The 25217-nt window shown below is 45.3% G+C and overlaps 1 protein-coding gene across 2 annotated transcripts in view; it reads right to left on the reverse strand.

Annotated features, from left to right (window-relative positions):
* Epb41l4a (erythrocyte membrane protein band 4.1 like 4A) overlaps window positions 1–25217 on the reverse strand; it is a 194541-nt gene that overhangs the window by 23455 nt on the left and 145869 nt on the right. For both annotated transcript variants that reach the window (XM_026783583.1, XM_013349628.2), the window contains 5 exons: window positions 14594–14684; window positions 10812–10895; window positions 9354–9467; window positions 6418–6465; window positions 5575–5652 (listed from right to left, as the gene is read on the reverse strand). In XM_026783583.1, coding sequence (XP_026639384.1) covers window positions 5575–5652; window positions 6418–6465; window positions 9354–9467; window positions 10812–10895; window positions 14594–14684 — 415 coding nt within the window. The remainder of the gene's footprint in view (window positions 1–5574; window positions 5653–6417; window positions 6466–9353; window positions 9468–10811; window positions 10896–14593; window positions 14685–25217) is intronic.

Here is a 25217-nt window from a genome sequence, read left to right on the forward strand (position 1 = left end):
GGCCGCGGTGAGCGGGAACACATATCATATTGCATGCCTCATGCTAAAGACCTAAGAACTGAGTTGGTAAATGAGATGTTCAAATATCACCACAGCAGAGCTGAGCCAAACCGTGGGTCGTCCCATCACACACCAGTGGCTCTTGTGCAAAGAAAAAAATTCAGGGAAGACCGAGGAGAGGAAGGATGAATGGGGAGGAAGATTAGAGAAGACAAGGGGAAAAAAATCTTAAAACATAGAGTGAAACCAGCAGCAAGAAAATGAAGAGGAGATGATGTAACTAGAGAGACTAAGGGGATCTCATTGGCTCAGACCTGGAGCAAGAAAATTTGCCAGGGGCGGGGCCACACCTTCAATCCTAGCATTTAGGAGGGGGGGGGGCTCTGAGTTCAAGGCCAGGGCCACACAGTGAGACCTTGTGGAAAAATAAACATTTAGAACAACTTCCAGCTGGCTGTAAAATGGGTGTGAAAATTTACCCTCTCAGTAGGGACACTCACTGAAGTGAAGAGAAACGGGGACAGCATAAAAGATGCCAGCAGGAGGGAGGGTGGGCATTTCTGCTGTGAAGGAACCGCACAGAAACACCTCTGTAGGAAGAACTGCCTACATCCCCACCTGTTCTGAACCCAAAGGGGTGCGTGTACGCATTCTAGCTCTGTACTCTTTAACTGTAAGAAAACAACAATCCTTGCATCTAGTATTCCACTGCTGGTACTAAAAGCTTCTTCTGGATGAACTCTATTGTAAACATTATCTCTTGTCACACATAAACAGGGATGTTAAAATGTTACCTACAAAACAACACAGTAGAAGTAAGCCCAGTGGGTCAAGTTTATAGAAAACCAAAAGAGCAACAATAAAAATCCCAGCATTAAGCTGGGCAGTGGTGGTGCTCGCCTTTAATCCCAGAACTCTGGATGCAGAGGCAGGTGGATCTCTGTGAGTTCAAGGCCAGCTTGGCTACAAGAGCTAGTTCCAGGACAGGCACCAAAAGCTACAGAGAAACCCTGTCTGGAGAAAAAAAAAAAAAACAACCTCCCAGCATTCCTGGAATGGCCTCAGGCCCAATAAAAACTTCCTGGCCTGGGGATGTTGACAGAGTTCTTGCCCAGGGAATGAGGCCCTGGGTCTGATCTCCAGAAGGCACATAAAATAGCAGAATGGCAGTGCACACCTTCGATCCCAGCTGTTGAGACCATGTCTCAAAAATGCCAAGGGAGAGTTCCCTTTATGTCCAAATAAATAAATAGTTGTAAAATCCAGAAAGAAGGTTTAGGAAAGTAACCAACATCTGAAGACCACACAGAATCTCCAGAAGTAAAACTGACTCAGAAGATCCACAACCCACAGAAATTTGCACAGTGGTGTCTCGTCTCCCCAAGGTGACAACCTCCCAGCGTAAGAAGGGAAAGTACAAAGTGTCAGGGAAAAGGAGCTGGTTTCAAAGATCAGAAAACACTTGGGAGACGTGCAACAAAAACTAGCACTGTGTGAAAAGACACTATGTGAAAAAGGAAATCTGACCTTGACAAACATCAAACAATAATAATTTGAATGGAGGTACCTTGGGGGTTGAGGAAAGAAGCTCTCGGAAGCCACAGGTCATTTATTGAACAATCCCAGAGGCAGAAGTGGGCCCATCTCCCTACAAGCTGTTAGTCAGGGAGGACCCTGAGACAACACCCCCTTACCCCCAATACTGGTAAATTGCCATTGGCTGCTCATCAGAACTGGATAGCCAGATCCTATTGCTGAAGATGCCACACACTGTGGTTGTGGGACATAGGAAAAGAAAAATCAAGCTGCAGCTGGGCTGGAAGCTTCCCCCCTGCTGGCTAGCCCTCGTGGTACAGGAAGATGCTATGCAGGTTGCCCGGGAAAACTGTCAGCAACCCGTGGTATTCAGTTGTGCAATAACACTGACATGCCAGGTAAGATGGTCCGAAGGGTACAGTAGTGGCAAGGCTGACTGGAGGGTAATCAATATTGGAGGCCTTCTCTACAGGAGAGAACTCACATCTGGCACCATAACCCTGGTCAAAAGCCTGTGGTTAGGAGGGTTGTAGGCCCTAGTGGGGAGTTATGGCTGTTGTCTTGTTAGGCACGATGTGCCTTTCAAACTGCCTTCCAGACAGCCAGGTAGATGTGCACAGCGCAGTGCTAAAGTCAGCACTGCTCATGGAAGTTTCTTATCTGCAGTGGCCAGTGGTAACTCCAGAGATAAATACTAAGATAGATACTAAGGATAAATGATTACTGAAAGCTCGGCCACAAATAAAACACTCCCGAAGGCTTCGTGACCACTGACGATCAAGAGGCAGAGTAAACAGGGGAGACATCACTGGCTTCTAGGCAGGACATGGCTGCTGTACTCTAGGCCTCACAGCCTATGCGATGAGCTGCACAAGACTAGGCCTATCAACAGCTCGTCACAGAAGGGGGAGGGGCTCACGGGGCCCCGGCGCTCCCTAAGGATTTATATGCAGTTAGCATTGATTAGAGAAGGGAGTGATATTTTCTTCATTGGTCTAGAAATCAGTAAAGGGCATGTGTGCCTGAAACAACCTTAATGAAATTCATTGATCGGGTCATCATCATCATTGAAGAAAAAAAAAATCAAGACAGCAGAAGGGAGGCTACCCGAGAAGAGGAAGCAGATCAGTGAGGTTGGAGAAAGGACAAGAGAAGCAATGGCAGTAGCTATGATTGACATAGATCACACACATGAATGAAAACAGCATCATCAGACTGATCATTACATAAATGCTAATGAAAATTTAAAAATCAGTTTACCCAAAAGTTGCCCCAAAGTTAAAATTTCCCCAAGCAAGACAAAAAAGTGGGGGTGTGTCAGGGTATAGGCCCTCGCAGCAAAGACAAGGAAAGATCCAGTCCTAAGAAACAGAACATTGGCTGGCGGTGGTGGCGCATGCCTTTAATCCCAGCACTCGGGAGGCAGAGGCAGGCAAATCTCTGTGAGTTCAAGGCCAGCCTGGTCTACAGGAACCAGGACAGGAACCAAAAAGTTACGGAGAAACCCTGTCTCGAAAAATAAAAAAAAAAAAAAAAAAAGAAAGAAAGAAAGAAAAAGAAAAAAGAAACAGAACATCGAGCTGGGTGGCCATGGTGCAGTCCCAGCACTTGAGAGGCAAAGTCAGGTGGATCTCTGTGAGTTCAAGGCCAGCCAGGTCTACAAAGTGACTTCCAGGGCAGCTAGGGCTGTTACGCTGAGAAATCCTGCCTCAAAAAACAAACAAACAAAAAGAAACAAAGAAAGAAATGGAACACCAACCAACATGTACAAGTTCTGTTTGGCTAATGGTCACCCCAAACCTTTCGTAAAAGCACGAAGGATGTTGCTGAGCTCTTGGTAGCCCCCACAGGCAGCCAAGCCCAGGGAAGCTGCATGAGGTCAAAGGTTCAGCATCTCACCAAGGAGTCTCCTGAGCAAGCACGAAGTCAGATATGGAGAGACAGCACAGGGAAGACCCCTGTACAGGTGCAGAGCGACAGCTTAGATGTTCAAAGCTGATCCAAAAGAGAGGCATTCTGGTAAAAAGGTCAAAGGCTAATGCTAGGTGTGGGGGCTGGAATTAGCACAATACAGTGGACAGGTGGCTCCCAGAAGAAGCAACCTGACTTTGTGCCCGCCTTCCTCGCCCACCTTTGCCTGCTGAGGCAGAACCTGTGTGGATAGAGATCAGAGCTAGGGTTCCTTGGCCCGTTTCCTGCTACGCCTCATCTACTTAGGACACAGGAACTTGTGTGATCCTAGGGCAATATTACCAGAAGTGTAAATCAATTGCAAAAGCCTTTTGGATCCTTCTTGTAAAACATGAGTGAGCATATGCTCTGAAAGCCATTTCTCCTCACTATCATTACAAAGCATGGTAGCACCTGAACACTCAGACACTCAGAACTACTGCCATGCTAACACCAAGGAAGCCAAAAAAAAAAAAAAAAAAAAAACCTGTCTGTGAGAGACAGAGGTAAGAAACAGTCCCCATGACAGGGATATAAGCCAGCACACAGCAAAACCAGCAATGGGCAATTTAAAGACCTGGTGGCAACCTTTTGATTCTGTTTCATTTTTAACAGCAAATGTCACCCTTAGCCCATTTAGCCACCCCCCCAAAGACACTGTTTTTTGTTTTGTGTTTTAAACAGATTTCTTCCGTGCAGTTGAGAACAGGTCATTTAGGAGCACAGTTTGGAAGATACTAAGTAAAACAAATAGATTCTGCCTTGATGAAGAAGCACAGGCTGTGAAACAGAAAAGCCACAGCCATTTGATTCGTTTTGTACAAAACTGCTTGATTGTACCGCAGGAGGAACCTACCTAAGGGAGAGCCACCTGTCATAATTGGATTTTCACAGATAAAGAAACTGAAATTGTTTCTTCGAGGAGTGTTATAACACACGGAGCTCTTGCAGTTCTCTGGTGTAATTCCAGCCTTGGAGAGGGCAGGAGGCAGAAAGACTTCCTGGGCGAGCGGCCCACGCTCACAGTGCCGATGAGGCTATTATTCTACAGGCTTTGTAGTCAGAGAGAAGAGCATCCGGTCTGTGCCGAACAAGGATCTCAAGCACTAAAGAATGACCTTGGAGACTGGTCCAACTTCTTTAATGCACAGAAGAGAAAAAGATGGCTTAGAAAGAAGAGCAAGCAGGCCTGAGCTCCCAGGAGGTGAAACGGGTCTCTCTCCCTCAGCATCACGGATGCTTTGGTGCTAGATGTATCTGTGCTGCGGTGTCTGCCTTGCATGTTGGAGAATGCTTAGCATCAACTCTGGTCAGTAGCAATCTCTCCCACCCAAATGTGACAAAAATGAATGTCTGCAAACACAGCCAAACGTCCTCTGAAAGGACAGAGCCTGCCCAGTTAAGAACCACTGGCTTTAAAACTTGTGTGACCGACAATCAAATCTCTCTGAGGCCTGCCCTGATGGTGTTTCCATACCTCGTGAATGACCTTTTGTTTTTAAATAGATGGTTTGGGACTAGGGAGACATGATTAATGCAAGAAGCCAACACTAAAGCTGATTACATGTCAACTGATTAGCAAGCTCTTAAAAACAGACTCCGCAAAGGTGGCCCAAATACACCGGCCTGCTGTACCTCATGTAACTGGAAACACAGAGAGGCTAAGATTAACAGAATCTCTAAAATGATGAGTCTCATTTTGGGGCTAAATAAAATATAGAAATATAACCGGAAGGTACTTCAAGGAGAAATCGCCATACAACCAGCAAGATGGGCGGAGAGAGGGGTGGATATAAAGGGAAAGAGACAGGAACTTGGTGTGGTATGGAATTTGAGGATTCATGGAAAAAGGATCTCGTCCCATTTCGGTCTGAGGCAGAGGTAAGAGCGAGTGGCCAGCTGCTTTGCTTTTTTGATCTTCTGGTTGAACCCCAGTATCTGTCTCTGGGTTTTTATTATTTGTGATACAGTTTCCCAAACGAGCGATTCAAAGCAGTGGCCCTTGGACCATCAAGGAAGAAGGCAGGCTCGTATCCTGAGGACCACCGATGATGACGGGGCTCTAGGCACTGCAGTGTGAAGGATTACCTGTTTCTCTTCTTCCTGTGCTCTCGGTTAGAATTTTCTGACTCACTACCACTGCTTGTGTTACAACGTGAGCGGGACCTGAAGACAAAAGCAAACGGGAGACATTTTTATGACAAATTACAGAAAGGCTCATTGGGTACTCTAGAGGTGATTGTGGAGAAAAATCACTAGTCCAAACACAAAGAACCACATTATCTCTCTCCCAGTAAGTGTTTCTGGACACAGTCAAACGTCTGAGTTAAGCTTACAGTCCAAAGAGCGAGGCGGGAGGAAGAGGAGAACACATAAAGGAAAACATTGTATTCCCAGAAAGGACTCCTAAGACCCAGCATGCCTAACAAAACTCAACGCGGCAAAGCTAAACTCCACAGTGTGGACAAAATAGGGATGCCATCTCATCGTCTCCAACCCTGTACGGGACAGGTGGAGTTTATTCGCACTGCTTTGAATTTGTACTGATCATGTGACAGGTTTCACCAACAGAATGAGGTGTGGGGAGAGCCTGCCATTGGCTCCAAACAGGGCCATTGGCTTCTACTTCCTTCTAGTTACCCTACAGAACACACACACACACGCACAATGTTGCTGCTTTAAGCCAAGTGTGGAGTGGTTTACAATATGGCAGGGCATAGCTTGAGACAGTTCCTCAGAGGCTCAAAAGGAGCAGGAAAGAAAAGAGAAATGTCAGGGGTCAGGACAGAATGGAAGACTGAGATCCGGCTAAAACCCACCAACTGGTGATACAGTCATATCAGCCGCAGAAGAGGAACAAACTCCACTCCCGCCCCGACGATGAACACCCCCATCCTTTCTCCTCCCGGACCCCTCCCGTTGCTGTCTTACCTCCTCCTCTGCTTCAGATCTGAGTCTTCGCCACTGTTATGAGCTTTCCTGAGGAAAACAAAAGAGAGCAGTCTGGTCAGCCGCTAAGAAGGCACAGATTTCACATCGGTGACTCCAGATGCCTTTGGAATTGGCTCACTTGCCACACATTTATGTCATGTGTATAATTCAGCCCTGTGACAGGTCCCAGAAACACAGCACACCTCAGGAACCCAGTCATCTAGAGCAAGGCTGTGGTGTACGTGTAATGCCCGGGTTGGATAAGCTCCGCTCACCCGATAGGGATGGCTGTGCTGTCGAGGAATGTGACCCGCTAGGTCAACTCTCAGCTGATTCCAGCTCTCACTGGGGCTCACTCTACATCCTGGCCGTGAATTCCTTATTTCTTCTATAATAACCTCATCCGCAACAACTCACCAGCCTACGTCTTCCTTAGACTTTGGCTTTTATTATCACTGACCATCTCCAGACACGGTGCTCTCTCGCCACACCGCCCCCTACTGCCTGTTTACCTTTAAGCACTTCTAGTAGGGCATCTTGTTAAAATATGCAGGCACTGAAGCCAGACCGTGAACAGGAATCCCACCTCCAGCACTGAAGCCAGATTGTATGAACAGGAATCCCACTTCCCTCACTGAAGCCAGACCGCGTGAACAGGAATCCCACCTCCCTCACTGAATCCAGACCTCGTAAACAGGAATCCCACCTCCCTCACTGAATCCAGATCACGTGAACAAGGAATTCCACCTCCAGCACTGAAGCCAGATTGCATGAACAGGAATCCCACCTCCCTCACTGAAGAGCTTTGTGACTCAAGCTATTCCGAGCTATTCTTGGTGTTTCATGTTTTAATTTTTATTTTATATGTAAGGATGTTTGGCCTGCATGTACGTCTGCATACTATGTATGTGCCTGGTGCCCTCAAAAGTCAGAGACACTGTCAAATCCTCTAGAGCTGGAGGTACAGATGACTATGAGCTGCTATTTGGGTGCTAGGAATCCAAGCGGGATCCTGGAAGAAGAACCAGTGTTCTTGATCACTGAGCCATCTCTCCAGCCTGAGGTGCCTCAATTTTAATAGAACCCCCAATAAACAGCTGTGAAGAGTAAAAAACCGGGGCTGGAGAGATGCTGCAGCAGGTATACAAGAGCATGTATTGCTCGAGAGAACCTGGGTTCAGTTTACCAGGCAACTCACAATGATCCTGTAACTCCAGCTCCTGGGGACTGAGCATTGCAGGCACCTGCACTCATGTGCACTACCTTCACACACACACACACACACACACACACACACACACACACACACACGCACATATACACAATTTAAAAATAAGAAAAATAAATCCTCAAAGTAATACATTCCAAGTGACTAGGACATGAGTCAGTGTAAGCTGTCACTATTACTGTTTACTCCCCTAACGTCATCCTGCCCTTTATCTGACCCATGAGCTCTGCTTATTGTGTCCTTACTCAGCTTAGGTATCACTCGGTAACCTCCATGCCAGTTCTCGGTCCCATCCCTAACTCTGCTTTTTAGCCCATCATCTTGGCATCCAGGCCAGCATCAGTGGCCAGAAGGGACTGAACCAGAGTAGGCTTGGTACAGCGTCAATCTGCTTTTTAACCATGTTTCAGTTATTCAACAGTCGGACACCTTTCTCCGACCTAAGTACTGTCCCTGCAGAGTGCTATCAACCTCTCCTTTGGTGGCCTTCCGCTAAGGGGCTTCTGCATTAGCTTGTCTGTTTTCTCCTCCCAAAGGGAAAGGTGGCATCAAATGGAGCTCCTCCATCTTCCCTCCACCTGAAATAAACACTTACCATCTCCCTGTTACTTACACAACTGTCTTGACAACAAAGGTTAGCCCCTCCCCCTGCTACCTCTATATGCAACACGAGTCCTGATCACTTCTCTAAATCATCTTGGTGCACTCCCTGCTGACCTCAGATATATGCAACTTTCCCTGTCAAAACCCTTTTGTAGATTTTAATATTATCAACTTTTTCCTTACACCATTTATTTATTTATCTATCTATCTATCTATCTATCTATCTATCTATCTATCTATCTATCTATCTATTTATTTGTGTTTGTGAGCGGTCACAGGACAGCTTGAAGGAGCTGGTTCTTTCCTTCCACCATATGACTCCCAGGATTGAACTCGGGTCATCAGATTTGGCAGCAAGCACCTTTGCTTCCTGAGCCATACATCGGCCCTCACCATTGACTCTGACTCTAGACGGCTCCTCTTCTCCCACCTGCCCCTCCTCTTGTTCAAAGCCAAACTTCCTCAGAGATGTCTAAAGATTCTGCTCCATCTCCTTCCCATATGTCATCCAACCCTCAAAAGAGTAGATACATCTCTTCAACACCACCACCAGGCCTTCTGTCTTCCCTCCACCTCTAACTACTTAAACCATAGAAGACAGACCGATACACAACCCCTGCCCTTAGGCTAATTTGTGGGCAATTAGGCATCCACACAAGCAAAGTCACATGTGCAGTTCCACCTATAAAAGACTGCAGGTTCACACTCTGCTTTGAAAGAGGCTGCCGATGCTTACACAGCAATAACACTTTGGAGGACAGAGCCCACTGGCTGTAAGCGTCGTTCTAATTCCCAATGTAGTAACATTTAATATGTATTACGGATACCCTGCAAGGCACATTATATAGCTAGCATATCATCTATGTTTTTAAATTAGTCATTTTAATACAGAAAGCATGTGACTATCACTATTTATAAAAATGTTCTCTAACACTATTTCAGATAAAGACTTCAGCACCCCTGCTTGCTTTACTTTGAAAAGAACAGGCTTCTCCCGTTATCCTGAGGAGACACACAGCAATGGCTTTCTGGGAATCACGGTATCGCAGCATGCCCGGGACCCGAAGCTTCTGGTCCCACTGCATGAGAACCCTGTTCCGCTCACCTTCGCCGCATGGGCTGCGCAGACTCGTTGTCACTGCCGCAGGACAGGTTACGCTGGCGGGTACAGGGGAACTTTGGTGACTTGGTGCGATCACTGGGTGAGTTGTAGAGCCCACTGGAGTGGAAGAGAAAGCTCAGGGTCGGGCTCAGGAGTTTTCGCAGGACCGAGTGTGGAGTATAAGCATTAACGTCATTCGGACTTTTTTTCAGAACTGTACCCTGACTATAGATCAATGGTTCTCAGCCTTCCTAATACTCCAACCTTTTAATACAGTTCCTTATGTTGCAGTGACCCCAATCATAAAATTATTTTGTTATTTCCCACTGTTATGAATCATAATGTTAACGTCTGCTGTGGGAACCTCAAGGGGATTGAGAGCCACGGCTCTGACCCATCACGAGGGCCTTGTGGGTGACTTATTTTTGTTTTTTTTATCATTCGCCAGGCAGTTTTTATTCATTCTTTCATCTATCATTAATTCAGCCCCATTTCCTGAGTTCCTCTTACATGTCATGCACACTGAGCACTGTGGATGAAGAACCGCCCTATATGCCCCTCTGAATGCATGATGCCATGGATAGGGCAGCAGAGTGTTTACAGAGAAAAGCCTGCATTTGAACCCATGACTTCAGGCCTTAGTCACCAGAAAATAGTTATTGACTTCGCCACACAACGTATTTCTTCATTATTCAATGTCCTTCTTCATAACTTAGAATATATTGCTCTGAAAGAACTATTGTTACAAATTAGATGAATTGAATAGAAATCATTTGATATCTGTGGGGGCTCCAGGACCCCTGAAGATATCAAAATTTGTAGGTGCTCAAGTCTCTTCTTTTTATTGGTTTTATTGAGCTCTACATTTTTTCTCTGCTCCCTTCTTGCCTCTACCTCCCCTTCAACCCTCTCCCATGGTCCCCACGCTCCCAATTTACGCAGGAGATCTTGTCTTTTTCTACTTCCCATGTAGATTAGATCCATGTATGTCTCTCTTAGGGTCCTCATTGTTGTCTAGGTTCTCTGGGATTGTGATTTGTAGGCTGGTAATTTTTTGCTTTATGTCTAAAAACCACTTATGAGTGAGTACATATGATAATTGTCTTTCTGGGTCTGGGTTCCCTCATTCAGTATGATGTTTTCCAGATCCAGCCATTTGCCTAAAAATTGCAAGATGTTATTATTTTTTTCTGCTGTGTAGTACTCTATTGTGTAAATGTACCACATCTTCTTTACCCATTCTTCAGTCAAGGGGCACTTAGGTTGCTTCCAGGTTCTGGCTATGACAAACAATGCTGCCTTCTCGTCCTTCTCAAAGGTTTCACTGTGGGAAACACGCTACTGACACCCACGTCAGCACTTCCTGAAGCCACAAGGCAGTTAGTGTCCTCAACTGGGTAGGCTGTGACAGATGTGCCGCCCTCTGCTGCCCTTCTCTCCAGGGACAGTGGGCGTGCTTACCTCTGGGGTCCATTTTCTTCCCACGGCGCATGAGACTTGCTTCTTTGGGTATCAGGGCTGTTTTCATTCTTTGCTTTCTTAAAACTTGAATAATAAAGAATGGAAAATAAGTTGAGCAAAAAAAAATGATGTTAGTCCACATTGATTTACTCAGAAGACTTATTTAACGGACATTAAGATGCATATGCGCACACATTTCCTTGTTTATAGCTGTGACTCATTCCAAAAGGAACCTATGATGGTGCTTAATAAGCATTTTTTTCCAGTAAGCACGTTTGTGCCTCCTCCCTGAGTCTAGTTGCATTGCTTTAGGTAAGGAGAAGTCCAGCCAACCAACTGTTAAAAACTCTCTAAAGAGTCCATTCTAGTGACCAAGAGGAGATGGTGGGAACTGGGTGAGCCAAAACTAAGGAGCGTGGGAAAGCCTTTGCAAAATCGCTACTTAGGAAGTTAATTAAAAATATTTAATTTAAATTGGAATATGGTGGCAAATGCATTTAATCCCTGCACTTGGAGGGCAGAGTCAAATGGGTTTCTAAACCCAGGGTCAGGCTGGTGTACATAGGGTGTATCTGTATATTATACGTTTATATAAATATGTTATATTATATATATGTAAATATATTATTTTTAAGGAGTTTATATGGAGCATTCTGCATTGATGACAGTACTTTCCCCAGAAGCCATGGGTAATTGATGAAAATCTCACTATCAGGCATGGTATCAGTATCAGTATCTCGGTTTTGTCAGGGAGGCCCCAGAGGTCCTCAAAACAACAGAGGCTATTACCATTGCTCTTGCTTGCCCACCATAACTAGACAATGAGACCCCATTGCTGAAGACAACGACACAATTCAGTTGCAGGACATAGAGAAATCAAGCTAGAACTGATCCAGAAGCTTTCTCCCTCCTGGTCAGCTTTCATTGTGCTGAAAGATGCTATGCAGGTCATCGGGACTTACTCAGGAGTGGTGTGTGTCCTGCCATCTTGACCTGCCACACAACATATGCCACAGGTTTAATAATGGAATGACTGCTAACAGGGCTGGCCAAGTGCTTTCTGACTGATTCTGAGGCCTGCTCCACAAGAGACAATACTTGCCTGATGAAAGAGGGGTTGGGAGAGAGTGGGAGAGAGGGAAGGATCAGGGGAGGAAAGGAGGAGGGAGACTCCTTCCCAGGGAAAGAAGAAATAAGAACTACAAAGTAGACAAAGGCAGCAAGATGAAAAGGGAGAGAACCCGAGTGGAGTGGTTTGGATGACAATGGCCACCACAGACACATGTGTTTGGATGCTTGGTCCCCAGCTAGAACAGTTTGGGAAGGATTAGGAGGTGTGGCCTTGTTGGAAGAAGTGTGTCACTGGTGCTATTCCCAGTTCGTTCTCTCTGCTTCCTGCTTATGAATCGGATGCAACCTCTCAGCTACTGCTCCAGTGCCACGCCTGCCACCGTGCTTTCTGCCATGTTGACTGCCATGAACTCTAATCCTCTGGAATCATGAGCCCCAAATGAAATACTTTCTTTGTGAGCCAAGTGACCTTGGTCATGGTGTTTTGTCACGGTAATAGAAAAGTAACTAAGATACTGGGGCATCCACTGACACGAAGCTGGCATTCTTCAGCAGAGGCCAGATGCCCTGGCTCCAGCTTGGGCTCTGAAAGCTAACTCTGGGCAGAATCAGGCTACCCTATCTGACCTCTGCCCAGCTTCCAGATATCCTGGCTCCATCCTTCCGGATCAGAATGACTTCTGAATGCCATTTCCTGACCTAGTATCGTCTTTCTGCCCTAAGAAAGTAAATATAACTGTTGTTGTTGTTACTCAAGCCTAACAAATTGTTTTAGATCACCCAGACGAACAGAGGGAGGGATCAGCAGAAGGGCATGGGGCCACAGCTCACTTCCTCTGGAGTCTTAGCTTGCAGAGAAAAAGAGACTTAGCTGCTAATCTACTTTTAATCCTGTCCTTTTGAGGGATCTGGATAGATGTTACAGAATACGGCTGTGGCGGAATTCTTAGTAATAGCAACCAAGAGGAGAAAGGGGAAAGAGACAAGGATGCTGTAAAAACAGAACAAACGAACTTCTGCCTTAGGACACTGTATTCACACAGGAATAATGCACACCTAATAGAAGACACATCCAACAAGGTCACACACATCAAAGGTTTAGTACATAGCAGGCGTGTTTTACATAGGTCCGATATATTACTTAACAATGACTTAAAACCACAGTTTCAAAGAACAAATTCCCAGAGTAAATGCTTCCCTTCTGAAATAAGAAAAAGTAAAACATACAGCAGAGATTCACTACAGTAGTACAGAGTGTGTACTTACTAAGTCAGAGAGATAAGGTGAAGAGAAAAGAAGGGAGGTAGGGAAGAAGAGAGATGAACAAGGAATTGCAAATGAATGAATGACAGAGAATATCGAAATCCCAGTGGCACGGTGACTGTGTTCCTTCCCCAAGGTCCTTCTCACTCTGCAGCCTGTGGGGAAGCCTGTCACTCTTCTGTTTTCAAGACTGTGAGCAGCAATGAGTTGCAAAGCTGACTGAATGCTTTCTAAGGGGCTTGGGATCTGAATATCATGGAAGATTACTGTTCTAATATTGGATCTATCACAAGCACGCCTTGTACGTGCTGACAAAGCAGCCTCTACCCAGGACTGTGAGGCCAGCTAGGGAAACGCAGTCTTCATTAAAGATAAAGATTGCATCATTCTAAAAGGTTGATCTGTAAGGAGACTGCCCCAGAACTAAAGAAAAGAAAACAGGCTGGGCAGTAGTAGTGCACGCCTTTAATCCCAGCACTCTGGGAGGCAGACGCAGGTGGATCTCTGTGAGTTCAAGCCCAGCCTGTCTACAAAGCAAGTTCCAGGACAGGCTCCAAAGCTACAGAGAAACCCTGTCTTGAAAAATCAAAAAGAAGCAAGCAAGAAAGAACCAAGAACTGTAGGGGAGACATCACAGCTCTGGAGAATACTGTACTCCTCAAAGCCACCGCAGTCCAGCTGAGTGAAGGGGCCATTATTTACTAAGAAAAGATGGAGTGGAGGATGACCTAAGGCATCTTTGCGGGTCACACATCTCTGACTTCTGGGGCTTCTCCATGATGTAAGTGGTGCAGGCTCTATAGGGAAAGTGAGCTCGTGAAAGCTACTCATTGTGTGCTGATGATGATGCTCCTTGTGCATAATCAGAGACAGGAAAATGACTCCAAAAGTCCCTTAGCAGAGAACAGAGCTGACCTTTCAGGAACCAATTCATGTAGTGTACTAAGACGAGGTTTTCCCAGTGTGAACGCTGTTGGGAAAACGGATACCAGGGACAATGACAGAGCTTTGTGCGTAATCAATCTCTGAATTCTGAGGCTCTGAGCTCTCTAAAGTTATAAACCTCTTCCCGGGGCAGTGCACCAATGTAAGGAATACAGTACATTAAACAAAAACATCACCCCCTTTACTTCCCCACTTCCTTTGAGTTAGTCCATTGTATCGTGCCTTTAAAAACCACATGGGATTCTCAGCATGCTGCTGAGGGTTGCAGACCACGCACAGTCTGTGACTTCACCATGCTGTGACAGCAAGGGCACATCAATGAGGGGCAGGTTCCAGTGTCTGGATTTTGCTGACATAGTAACGCATCCTTTGGATCAGACACTACCCACTGAAGCCCCCAGGTTAAAAGTTACCAAAGTTACTCAGTTACCAAAGCGAGAAGATGCGCGACCTTGCCGTCAAGGGGAAGAACTAGCATAGTGCACATAACTGCACACACTGACCTTTTCACTGGCGAAGGTGCGATAATTTTAGTTGTTCCTTCATTCTCCCCATTTTCCATGCTTGCGATCACCCGATTTATGTTGTTTGATCCTAGTAACGAAACAAAGGCAAAGATGGGAGACAGAAGGAGAGCATGAGGAGGGAAACACAAAGACACAGGAGAATGATTTGTAAGTGCAATTTTAGGGAGCTGGGGCAATGGCTCTGTCAGTAGAACTGGTACCGTGCAAGCATGGAGACCAGGGTTGGGTTCCCAGAACCCATGCCAAAAGGCCAAGCATAATGGCGGGTACTTGTGATCCCAACACTGGGGAGGTAGAGACTGACAGGTCCTGTCCTGGAGGCTCAGCAGCCACCCAGCCTCAACTAGGTCTAGCCCCAAGTCCCCGTGAGAGACTATGTCCCCCAAACCAGGTGCACCGCTCTCAAGATACAACACTCAAGGTTGTCCTCCAGCCTCCACAAACACGCCCACACTCTCACACAAAATTCAGTAAGTAAAATATAATTTGGGGTAATTTGTGACACATTTTATTGATAGATTATGACTCCAAATAAATGATCAGCCACTCAATAAACCTGAAATATACTCGCTGACACATCAAACCCTCAGCACAATACTGCCCCAGGGGTCTAAGCTTTGACTTTTGAAAAACAGTAGTGAGTCCCCATACAATGGATCTAAACATAAAAACAAAAACTCAGACTCTGAAAATAAGATTCTAGAATACTTGTTACCATCTTGGAATATGAACCCTTATCAGTTCTTAAGAACAAAGCAGTGAAGTTTTCCAACATGTCCTTACTGCTCCCATCTGAAATCCCATGAACTCCCCAAGACTGAAACCCGTGAGAACATCCCAACTCAAAATGCAAATTGCAAAAAGAATAATGTACATATATACATGTGATATATACATTCTCATTCTCTCTCTCTCTCTCTCTCTCTCTCTCTCTCACACACACACACACACACACACACACACACACACACACACAGGCTCCCAAATGCACCTTTTACAAAACATGCCTCAAAACCTACAGCTGAATGTTTAAGTTTATTCCACCGCGGAGTTGCACACGTGCACGGTGGGCCAGCAGAGGGCACCCACAGCAGACACTTCTCAGGGTTCCCTGGTGAAGAATCTGGGTTCTGCTCTCAGGACAGAGACCGGGAATGACATCGGTGGCTTCAGTGGTGACTCTTCTCACTCAGAGGAGGCTGTCTGGACGGGAGGGGCAACCAGCCAATGCGTGCGGCAGGCAGAAGTGTCTTCTGCAGGACTGTTCTAGAGGGTATCTCCACAGGCAGAGACCCACATCCACTCACTGCATGCTAAGTATTGGAGTCACGGGGATCACTGGGAGACTAGCGAACACCAATATCTACTGAGTGCTCACTGTGTGTCAGGCACTGTTCTACGTGGTCTGTACGTATTTACTCGTGTGATCCCCCAAGATACCCTTGTGAAGTAGACGCTGACATCACTTCATTGTAAAGATACAAATACAAGTCTTTGGGGCTGGAGAGAGGGCTCAGTGGTCAAGTGCACTCACTGCTCTTACAGGACTTAGGTTTGGTTCCCAGCACCCCACAGAGTGGCTCACTGATCATCTCTAACTCCAGTTCCAGGGGACCTAACACACTCTTATGACCTCCATGGGCACACGGAACACATATGTACAGGCAGGCAAAATACTCGCACATGTAAAATAAATGTCTAACAAAACTGAGTCTTTCACCCTCTAGCTCCCCAGTCAACCAGCTTTGAGATGTATCAGCTCAGTCACAAAGATTTAATTTGCCCCCACAAAGCACCCTTGTTTTCTCTCTGCATCTAAATGCCGCTACCTACAAACAGTGTGAGTCCATCGAAATTAAAGGTCAACTGGGGGAGAGGGAAGAGGTCTACCTGGTTATTAAATCTGAGGCGAAATGATTAGAAGGAACTAGATGAAAAAGATTAAGTAAATTGACTTTCCCCCAAACAACTGGCTTTCAGACGAAGAAAAGATTTGGTGAGCCTGAGAGATGAGAACTGGAGCAAGCCTGGGCTAAGCTGGGGATACGGCTTTGTTCAGCAGACTCAGCTGGTCCTACTGGCAATAGGTGCTTGGTACATGACCCTCTCCTTCAGTTCAGAAGGAGCAGCTGCCAGAAGTGGGGACAGACAGTTCTTTAGTCATCTTGATGATAAGCACACATGCATTTTAAATGACAAAAACACATTTATTTTACTACTAAAGAACTGTACACAATTCATAACTTTGACATAGGAAGTCCTGTATATGTGTTGCTTTTATTAGTTAATAAATAAAGAAGCTGTTTTGGTCAGTGGCTTAGCAGAATAGAGCTGGAAGTGGGAGAGGGGAGCGGGATGAACTAAACTGAATGCTGGGAGAAAGAAGGCAGAGTCAGTGAGAAGCCATGTAGCCCTGCTGGAGACAGACGCCAAAGACAGAACTTTACCCGGTAAGCCACAGCCACATGGTGATACACAGATTAATGGAAATGGGTTAGTTTAGGATATAAGAGCCAGAAATACACTTGAGCTATTGGCCAAACAGTATTGCAAATAATACAGTTTCTGTGTGATTGTTTCGGGGCTGAGTAGCCGGGAATGAACAAGCAGGCTCCTACAACATGACTTGACACTTGTCATGTTACTCAAACAGCCCCACTACTATTCACTTACAGCTGGACTGGGTGAGCACATGACATTAAAATGAAAAAACAAAAGTCACGCTTGGCAATTGAGAAAAACTTATAGGGAAAGTAAAAGGACAGAGAGGATCTGAGTAAAGGGTATTTTTCCATATTAATAATTTCTTTTAAATACCTTCAAATATCAATTTATAAACTTAAATATATTTATCTTATATTCTATGTCTGACTGTTTTGCCTGAATCCATATATGTGCACTGTGTACATGACTGCTACCAGCAGAAGCAAAAAGAGGGAATCATATCCCCTGAACTTGGAGTTCTGGATGATTGTGAGTTACCGCATGAGTGCTCAAAACTAACCCTGTGTCCTCTGCAGAGCTCGTCAATTGCTGAGACATCTCTCCGGCACGCATGTACTCACACACGCACACGCACACGCACACGCACACGCACACACACACACACACACAAATTTATAAATCTTTATGTTCAATTTTATTTTTCTTAATCATATTTTACCTTTTCCCTAAACTTTAATTTAAAACAAACAAACAAAAACAACTACATTTAATACTTAATACAAAAAGTCAGGAAACATTATGGCCATCCCCAAAACAAATCTGAGAGCTTTAGTAAATCAACCACTATCCCAACACAACTTATCAGAAGAAACATTGTATTCAGGAAGAGAACCTAGCTTGTGTGAACAGTTTCCATTTTCTTTCCATACTGGCAGTACAAACTCAGCTTGCCTTAGCTGCACCAGCTTTTCACTACGTATCATGGATAAAATAGATAATGATAATAATAGATAATAATAAAATATCAAAGGAGAATAAACGAGTAAAAGATACCTTTTCTACTTCCACAGATTACGGTCAAACACACAAATGCTCAAGAAGAAAATTCTCTTCTATCACCAAGAAGATATTCATTTGCCAGAACACAGACTTACTAAACTATAAAACAAAAACAAGTTTTCAAACACGTGCTCTGGAAACTAGAAATGTTCCTGCATCTGATGGCCAATTACTTAAAGTTCAAATTCCTGACATCAGCTCATCCAGACAAAGGGGTCCCTGCCATTCTGAAGAGTTTCTGGCTTCAAAGTCCCAAGACAGCAATTTAAGTGCATACACCTCCTCCCTGTAGACGTACAGACTTCCCAGCATCGATTTGCTACATGTCAACTGCAAGATCAAACAAGGCCTCTCCTAACACGCTAGAGGGTAGATTAAAAGGATGGGAGCGGTGCGGAAAGCTACTGGAAGCTACGTCAATGCACAAAGGAATCGCCGCAGTTCATCTGCTTGCAGTTTCCTGTCCCTAGCACAGCGCTGCCCAACGCTCCCATCTTCACCGGTACAGTCAACTTGGAGATGTGAGGTAGATGAGCCCAAAGGTACCTCTCTCCCAGTCCTTCACCACAGCTACAGAGGCACACATACTGGGAGGCAGGCAGCCAGAGACATCCTTCTCTCTACAGCTCAGAATGCCCGATTCATAAACAAAAGAGACAGTAGGGAGCCTCGCTGACTCAGGAGGCTTGAAAGTTTGACTATCTGAAGACCGGAAAGCACACCACCAGTGGAGAGCATGCTAGCAAGGGTGGAGCATCCTTCCCTCAACCTTCGGGGGCCAATGCCAGCCCTCATCTCTGAATGGCTGGATGGAATCAGGAAGTATCTCAAGTTCCCGGATACCAATTATTCTTTCCCATGGTTTGAGGACAGATTGTGCCACAGGAAGAAAGAGCTGGTAGCTGAGTTTCTCAAGGCACTGGCTATTCCCCCAAAGCCCAAGGGGACCCTACACCTTGGAGGAACAGAGAGCAAGCCTTCCCTGGCCACCGTCTCTCAAACCCACAACTAATGTTCTTCTGGTCTAGGGTGGAGGGGTCATTGCCCCTGCTTCAGTGAAGGATACTTGGCCACTCACTGATTTATAGTACACAACTCACATATATGAGGATTACTTTTAAAAATTATCCTATGTATGACTATTTGGCCTGCATGAATATACATATACCACATGTGTTCAGTGCCCACAAAGGCCAAAAGATGGTGTCGAGTTAGAGACAATTGTGAGCTTGCTATGTGGGAGCTAGGAATTGAACCCAGGTCCTGAGGAAGAGCAGCCAGTGTTACTAACCACTGAGCCATCTCTCCAGCCCCAAGGGTTACTTTTAAAAGGCTTAGTTGAAAGGAAGTTGGAAATTGTCTTTTACAATATATATTTCCATGTCTGAGCTCCTTTTTGTGAGGTTGTAACCCAGCAGTATTTGAGATTTTCATGCAAAGAATTTTTATGCCGGGCGGTGGTGGCGCACGCCTTTAATCCTAGCACTCGGGAGGCAGAGGCAGGTGGATCTCTGTGAGTTCGAGGATAGCCTGGTTTACAAGAGCTAGTTCCAGGACAGGCTCCAAAGCCACAGAGAAAGACTGTCTCTGGGAGAAAAAAAAAAAAAAAAAAAGAATTAAAAGCTATGCATCTCAGTGCGTGCATACAAGATGGAAAGTTGCACTTTTTCCTGGAAAGTTTTCTGGTTTAGTTATTAGGACAGTGCTGGCCTCCTCTGTGTTTGGATGAGTTCCTTCATCTCCTATTACTGAACACCAAAGAGAACTGATGTTTGATGTTTCGTAGTACAGGGCAACGAAGCCGGCTGGTAGTGGGCTGATCTCTGACGGCAGACCTTTTGTTACTGAATCATCTTTTATCGGTCTATCATTTTATCTGTGACAAAATACAGACACGAATTAAAATTCCCTAGGTGATAAAATTACCTTCTGGGGCTGGGGAGAACAGGGGCTGTGCAAACACGAGCACCTGAGTCTGACGCCCAGCACCCACGTAAAAAGCGAGTGTGTCTGTAACTTACATGACCTGTGACCCTGGTGTGGGAGCGGGTGGGGTGGATACAGAAACTAGATCTCTGGGGCTGCCTGGCTGCCAGTATCCTATCGCTGAAATGGTGAGTTCCAGGTTCAGAAAGAGACCGTCCTTTAGGGAAATGCGGTAGAGAGGGACAAGCAGGAGACCTGACACCCTCCTCTGGCCTTCACACCCTTACGCGCGCACACACACACACACACACACACACACACACACACACCACATGCACATATGTACACCACATGTATATCACACACAGAGGCACACAAAAATAACTTCTGAATCTGAATTACATTTAGTAGTAATATTAACATGCTAGAGTAATGCCAATGATGACAAAATATTAAATACAGAAAGTAAATTGTACTAGAAAGTAGTTTTTTTTAATGTTTATTAATTATTTGTGCATGTGTGAGCCTGCACGAGTTTATGTGCATTACCTGTATGCAGGTATCCAGAAGGCACTGGATCCCCTGAAACAGTAGTTACAGAAGTTTGGAATCACCGGATATGGGCTCTGGGAACTGAACCTGTGTCCTCTGCAAGAGCAGTAAGCACTCTTAACGGCCAGGTATCTCTCTAGTTCCTAAAGTCCTGCCAGTGAGATAAACAGGTCTAGTTTCCCTAATGGTTACATGGATAGAACCAACTGGGAACTTTACTTTTGAGCCAGTGGTGGCACATCCTCCTTTAACCCCAGCATCCAAGCAGCAGGGGCAGGTCGCTCTCTTTTAGTGTGAGGATAGCCTGATCTACACAGCAAGCTCAGACTAGCCAAGGCTCCATTGTGAGACCATCAAAACAGAACAAACAAATGGAGTAAATTGTACTTTGGGGAAACTGGACAGGTTGATCACCAGTTGGGAGCACTCGTTTCTTTTTAGGGGACTAGAGTTTGGTTCTTACCACACATTGGTGGCTCACAATTGCCTGTAACTTCAGCTCCAGGGTATCTGATGCCTTTGTCTGGTGTCTACAGTCACCTTCATATGCACATCTGTGCACGTGCACACATAAACCAATAGCAAAATGTCTATTTCTTTTAAATTTTACTGTTGGCTGGATGTGGTAGCGAACACCTTTAATTCTGGTACACAGGAGAGAAACGTCAGCAGACAGACTTCTGTGAGTGTTTAGGGACAGCCCTGCTCAACAAAGCATTCCAGGACAATGAAGGCTACACAGTGTGACCTTCTCTTTAGAAAAGGAAAAAAAAAATACAAGGCTACACAAGAAAATCTTCTCTTAAATAACAAAGCCAAACAAAAGAAAGAATTACCTATTGCTAGACTGGAACAGTTTAACAGAAGAGACTCATTACCATTTTAATTCTTTTTTTTTTTTTTTTGTGCTGAGACATTTTAGGCACAAAAACAAGTAGAAAGAAAAAGTACTGCTAAGGGGTCACATGACACCCCAAGCTCCTCCAAGAATTCTGTACCTCCTCCGGACACAGCATCAGCAATGATCCTGAATATTTGTCAGGTCACAGTTCCTTCAATTTTGTAGTGAGTGAAAATGAGAAAACACCTCAGAAAAGCGGATGTTACTTGATAATTAGAATCATTTACTTCCCAACACCAGCCAAGGAGGTTTAAAGACACAGATACAATAGATTTCAGTTGGAGGAGAGCTCTATTTGCCTCTGTAAAATGAGGGAAGGTTCACTGCAAAAGGCACAGTGGAGAAAAAGCCAGCATGCCTACTACAGACAGATTTCTTTCAGTAAAAAAGAAAAACAACAACAACAACTAGTAATCAATCCAAATCACTAAACTATTTGTGTCCTAGAAAGCCACCATGATGTCCCACTCTTAGGAATCGGGTCACATGACCCCAAGCAGCGCTCTTTGGAGTTGGAGAAAACAACAGAAGCAAGATATCAACACGCTAATAGAGAGGGACTATGGGGGGGGGGGGCAAAGGGAGGGAAGAGAAGGAGATGGCGACAAAGACAGAGAGTGGGGGTAGTAAAAAGTCTAAAAAAAAGGCCACATGCTTTGCCTTCTAAACTGCATTTTATTATATATTCCTCAGCTACAAACGTAGGGATGGATGAAAAATGCCAGCTAGACATGTCCTTCAAAAATGGCTCCCTTCACAGTATCGCCATAGGCTACCTCTAGCCACAATCAAATTACCCTCCTCACTTTCCCCAAGGGTTTTCCTTGGAGGTGTTTATTTTTGCTTGAGTAGCCATAGTTAGCCTTGAACTCAAAGAGATCCACCAGCCTCTGCTGGAATCAAAGGTGTGACCAGCGTGCCTGGCTTTTGCCATTGTTGATAAAGACCATTTTATTTATTTTATTCTAATTTTAGTGTGTCTGAGTAGGTATAGCCACTGAGGCCAGAGGCAGCTTCAGATCCCTTGTGAGTCACCTCACGTGGGTGCTAGGATCCCAGTTCCTGCCCTCTGATAGAGCAAGGGCTCTTAGCCGCTGAGGCATCTCTCCAGCAGACTTCTGTCTTTCCTGCGGTGCCCCACAGACACACGGCACATCCTCCCCCCCCCCCCCCCCCGCCAGAAGCACATCTTTTGTATCTCTAGGTTGTATGGACTCAAACTTAACAGATCTGTTCCTCATCTTTGCCAGTTTACTCACTACCAGCTGATCTGGTGACCCTGGGTCTCCGTTCTCTCATCTGCGAAATGGGGTACCACCAACCATTTACACAGCAAAATGGGGTACCACCAACCATTTACACAGCGAACGAGAGGATTAAATTCGACAATTTATACAGAGTCCTTGGCATAGCACTGACAAGCGTTAACTAGTTGCCTTGTGCTTGTACATGTGAACCTGTACACACACATTAGTGACCATGCTTATGCTTATTTATTTATTTTCCTTCATGAAAGAGGGTCTCATGCCACAGAGGTGATTAATAAATTCTTGCTAACTAAGAAGGAGAAGCAAAACCTTTATGGTAATTTCACCAAAGTTAAGGTTTCAATGTGAACATATATATAGTAAGTTTTTAGCTTTCCTTGCTTTTCCAATTTGGGTAGCTATGCTTGGAATGCCAAGTACTCACAGAAAGGGGCACACACTAGTTTCTTAGAATATATTCAATCAGACTGGCCGTGCACCTTTTACACAGTGCAAACAAGCATCAGCTTCAAGGTGGGACAGAAAGGGAAACAGCCTTGAACAAACCCTTGCCTCTACCCAGTGCTCACCCCCAGAACTGAGATCATTTCTTTTCGAAATGGGTCAGCAGTCCAAGCACAGCTCTGTAAGCCTGGCACTCTAGAATCCAGTTCAGGACCAGCCTGGACTTCTACAAATGGACTTCTAGCCGACTGACTTGCTGTTCCCTCACAAAGCAACAGCATATCTGCCACGAGCTGGCAGGATGGCTCAGCGGGTACAAAAGCCTGCTGCCAAGTCTCCTAACCCAAGTTCAGTCCCTGGAATCCACATGGTGGAGGAAGGGGCCTGATTCCCACATTTTGTCTTCTGACCTCCACCCACACACATACACACATGCATGTGCACACACACACACATACACACATGCATGTGCATGCACACACACATACACACATGCATGTGCACGCACACACATACACACATGCATGTGCACACACACGAGAGCACGCACACATACACACAAATCTCTTCAAATCTTTGAAGCAAGTTCTATCTGCTGAAGTAAGAAATCACACGACAGGAGGAAAAGCAGGTTTGTGCATTTTCAGATAATTCTAGACAGTTTACTTTTTAAAGTTTACACTGACTTTTTTTCAGTTATGTTCCCTAGAATTCTAAAAACCTGGATTCAAATCCTCATCTGCTGCTGGTGTTTGCTCAACCTTGAATGACTGCCTCGTGCTGCTTAACAATTGTTTTGGTTTCCTCACTAATTAAAAAGAAAAAGAAAAAAAAAAGAAAAAAAAGAGAAAAAAAAGAAAAAAAAAAGGAAAAAAATAAAAAAAGAAAAAGAAAAAATCCTAAAAACCTATTTCCCTTAGTGTCACTAAAACTGTCCAGCGATGAAGCCGGCTCTGATTAAAGAGACCGAAGGGGACAACCTGAAAGATCTCACAGGCTGGAATCCATCGATACAGAGTCTCCCTTACCCTCTGTGCTCAAAGCAGCGTGGTTCCTCAGTGTTTCTCACAGTCAGCTCCACTTCTGCTTCTCCGCAAACCAGTTGCCCACAGCAGTACAAGGGACAGCAATGCAGCCCCAAATGTTTGGCTGCGCTGAGCCTAGCAACCCATCTGCTGCATTCTGGGTGACCTTCTTTGGGGGAGCTTGATTTGAGAGGTCCTCAGATGGCCCATCCTTACCACAGATTAGCCCACACTTGCAGAGGGCAAACTGATCTGCCCTATCTGCCCTCTCGTCAGAAACCCCACAGAGCAAAGAACTCCATATGCTAATCAGGGCACTTCAGGCAGCAGTGAATGGAGTTCTTTCCTCTCCAGCCTCCCTCCAGGGCATATCTGCCTCTCACCCTCCCTGGTCTCCCACCCACCTGCCAGGGGACCTGCCAGGGACCCATCGCCATGAATCTTTCACCCTCCCCACACCGACTATAGCTACCCTAAACTCAGAGAACCCCAACATTTTCCATATTGAAATCAATATCTAAGGCAAACAGAGCCATGCAAATCCATCCACTCCAGACTTCAGAGTCCAAAGAAAATATGAGCCGTCTTAAATCTTAGCTGTGTAAATCTTAGGTACCGTCTGCTCCAGAATACCTATGCCCCCAACAGAATTTCAAACAGCTCAAAAATATCCTTTAACTGCTGCTCGGGGAAGAAAAATGGGGCATGCAGGGTACGTATTTAACTAACACAGCATTTTCCCAACTTTGGAATCAAGGCACCGTATTATGAACCTTGATAACAAGCAAGGGCCCGAGCAGAATCAATCCCACCCACCACTGGCTTCCACAAGCAGGTTCACATTAGCCCACAGCTGTGTGAACACAGCTGTCAAAGTCAAACACAAACTATACAAGCCTCCCAGAAGAGATGGTCATCTCTCCCTGGTTCTCACCAGGTGAACAGTACTCATTTTTAACTAGGAGTTAACCAAAAGAGGT

This window comes from Microtus ochrogaster, chromosome 18, assembly GCF_000317375.1.
Source record: "Microtus ochrogaster isolate Prairie Vole_2 chromosome 18, MicOch1.0, whole genome shotgun sequence".
Lineage (NCBI taxonomy): Eukaryota > Metazoa > Chordata > Mammalia > Rodentia > Cricetidae > Microtus > Microtus ochrogaster.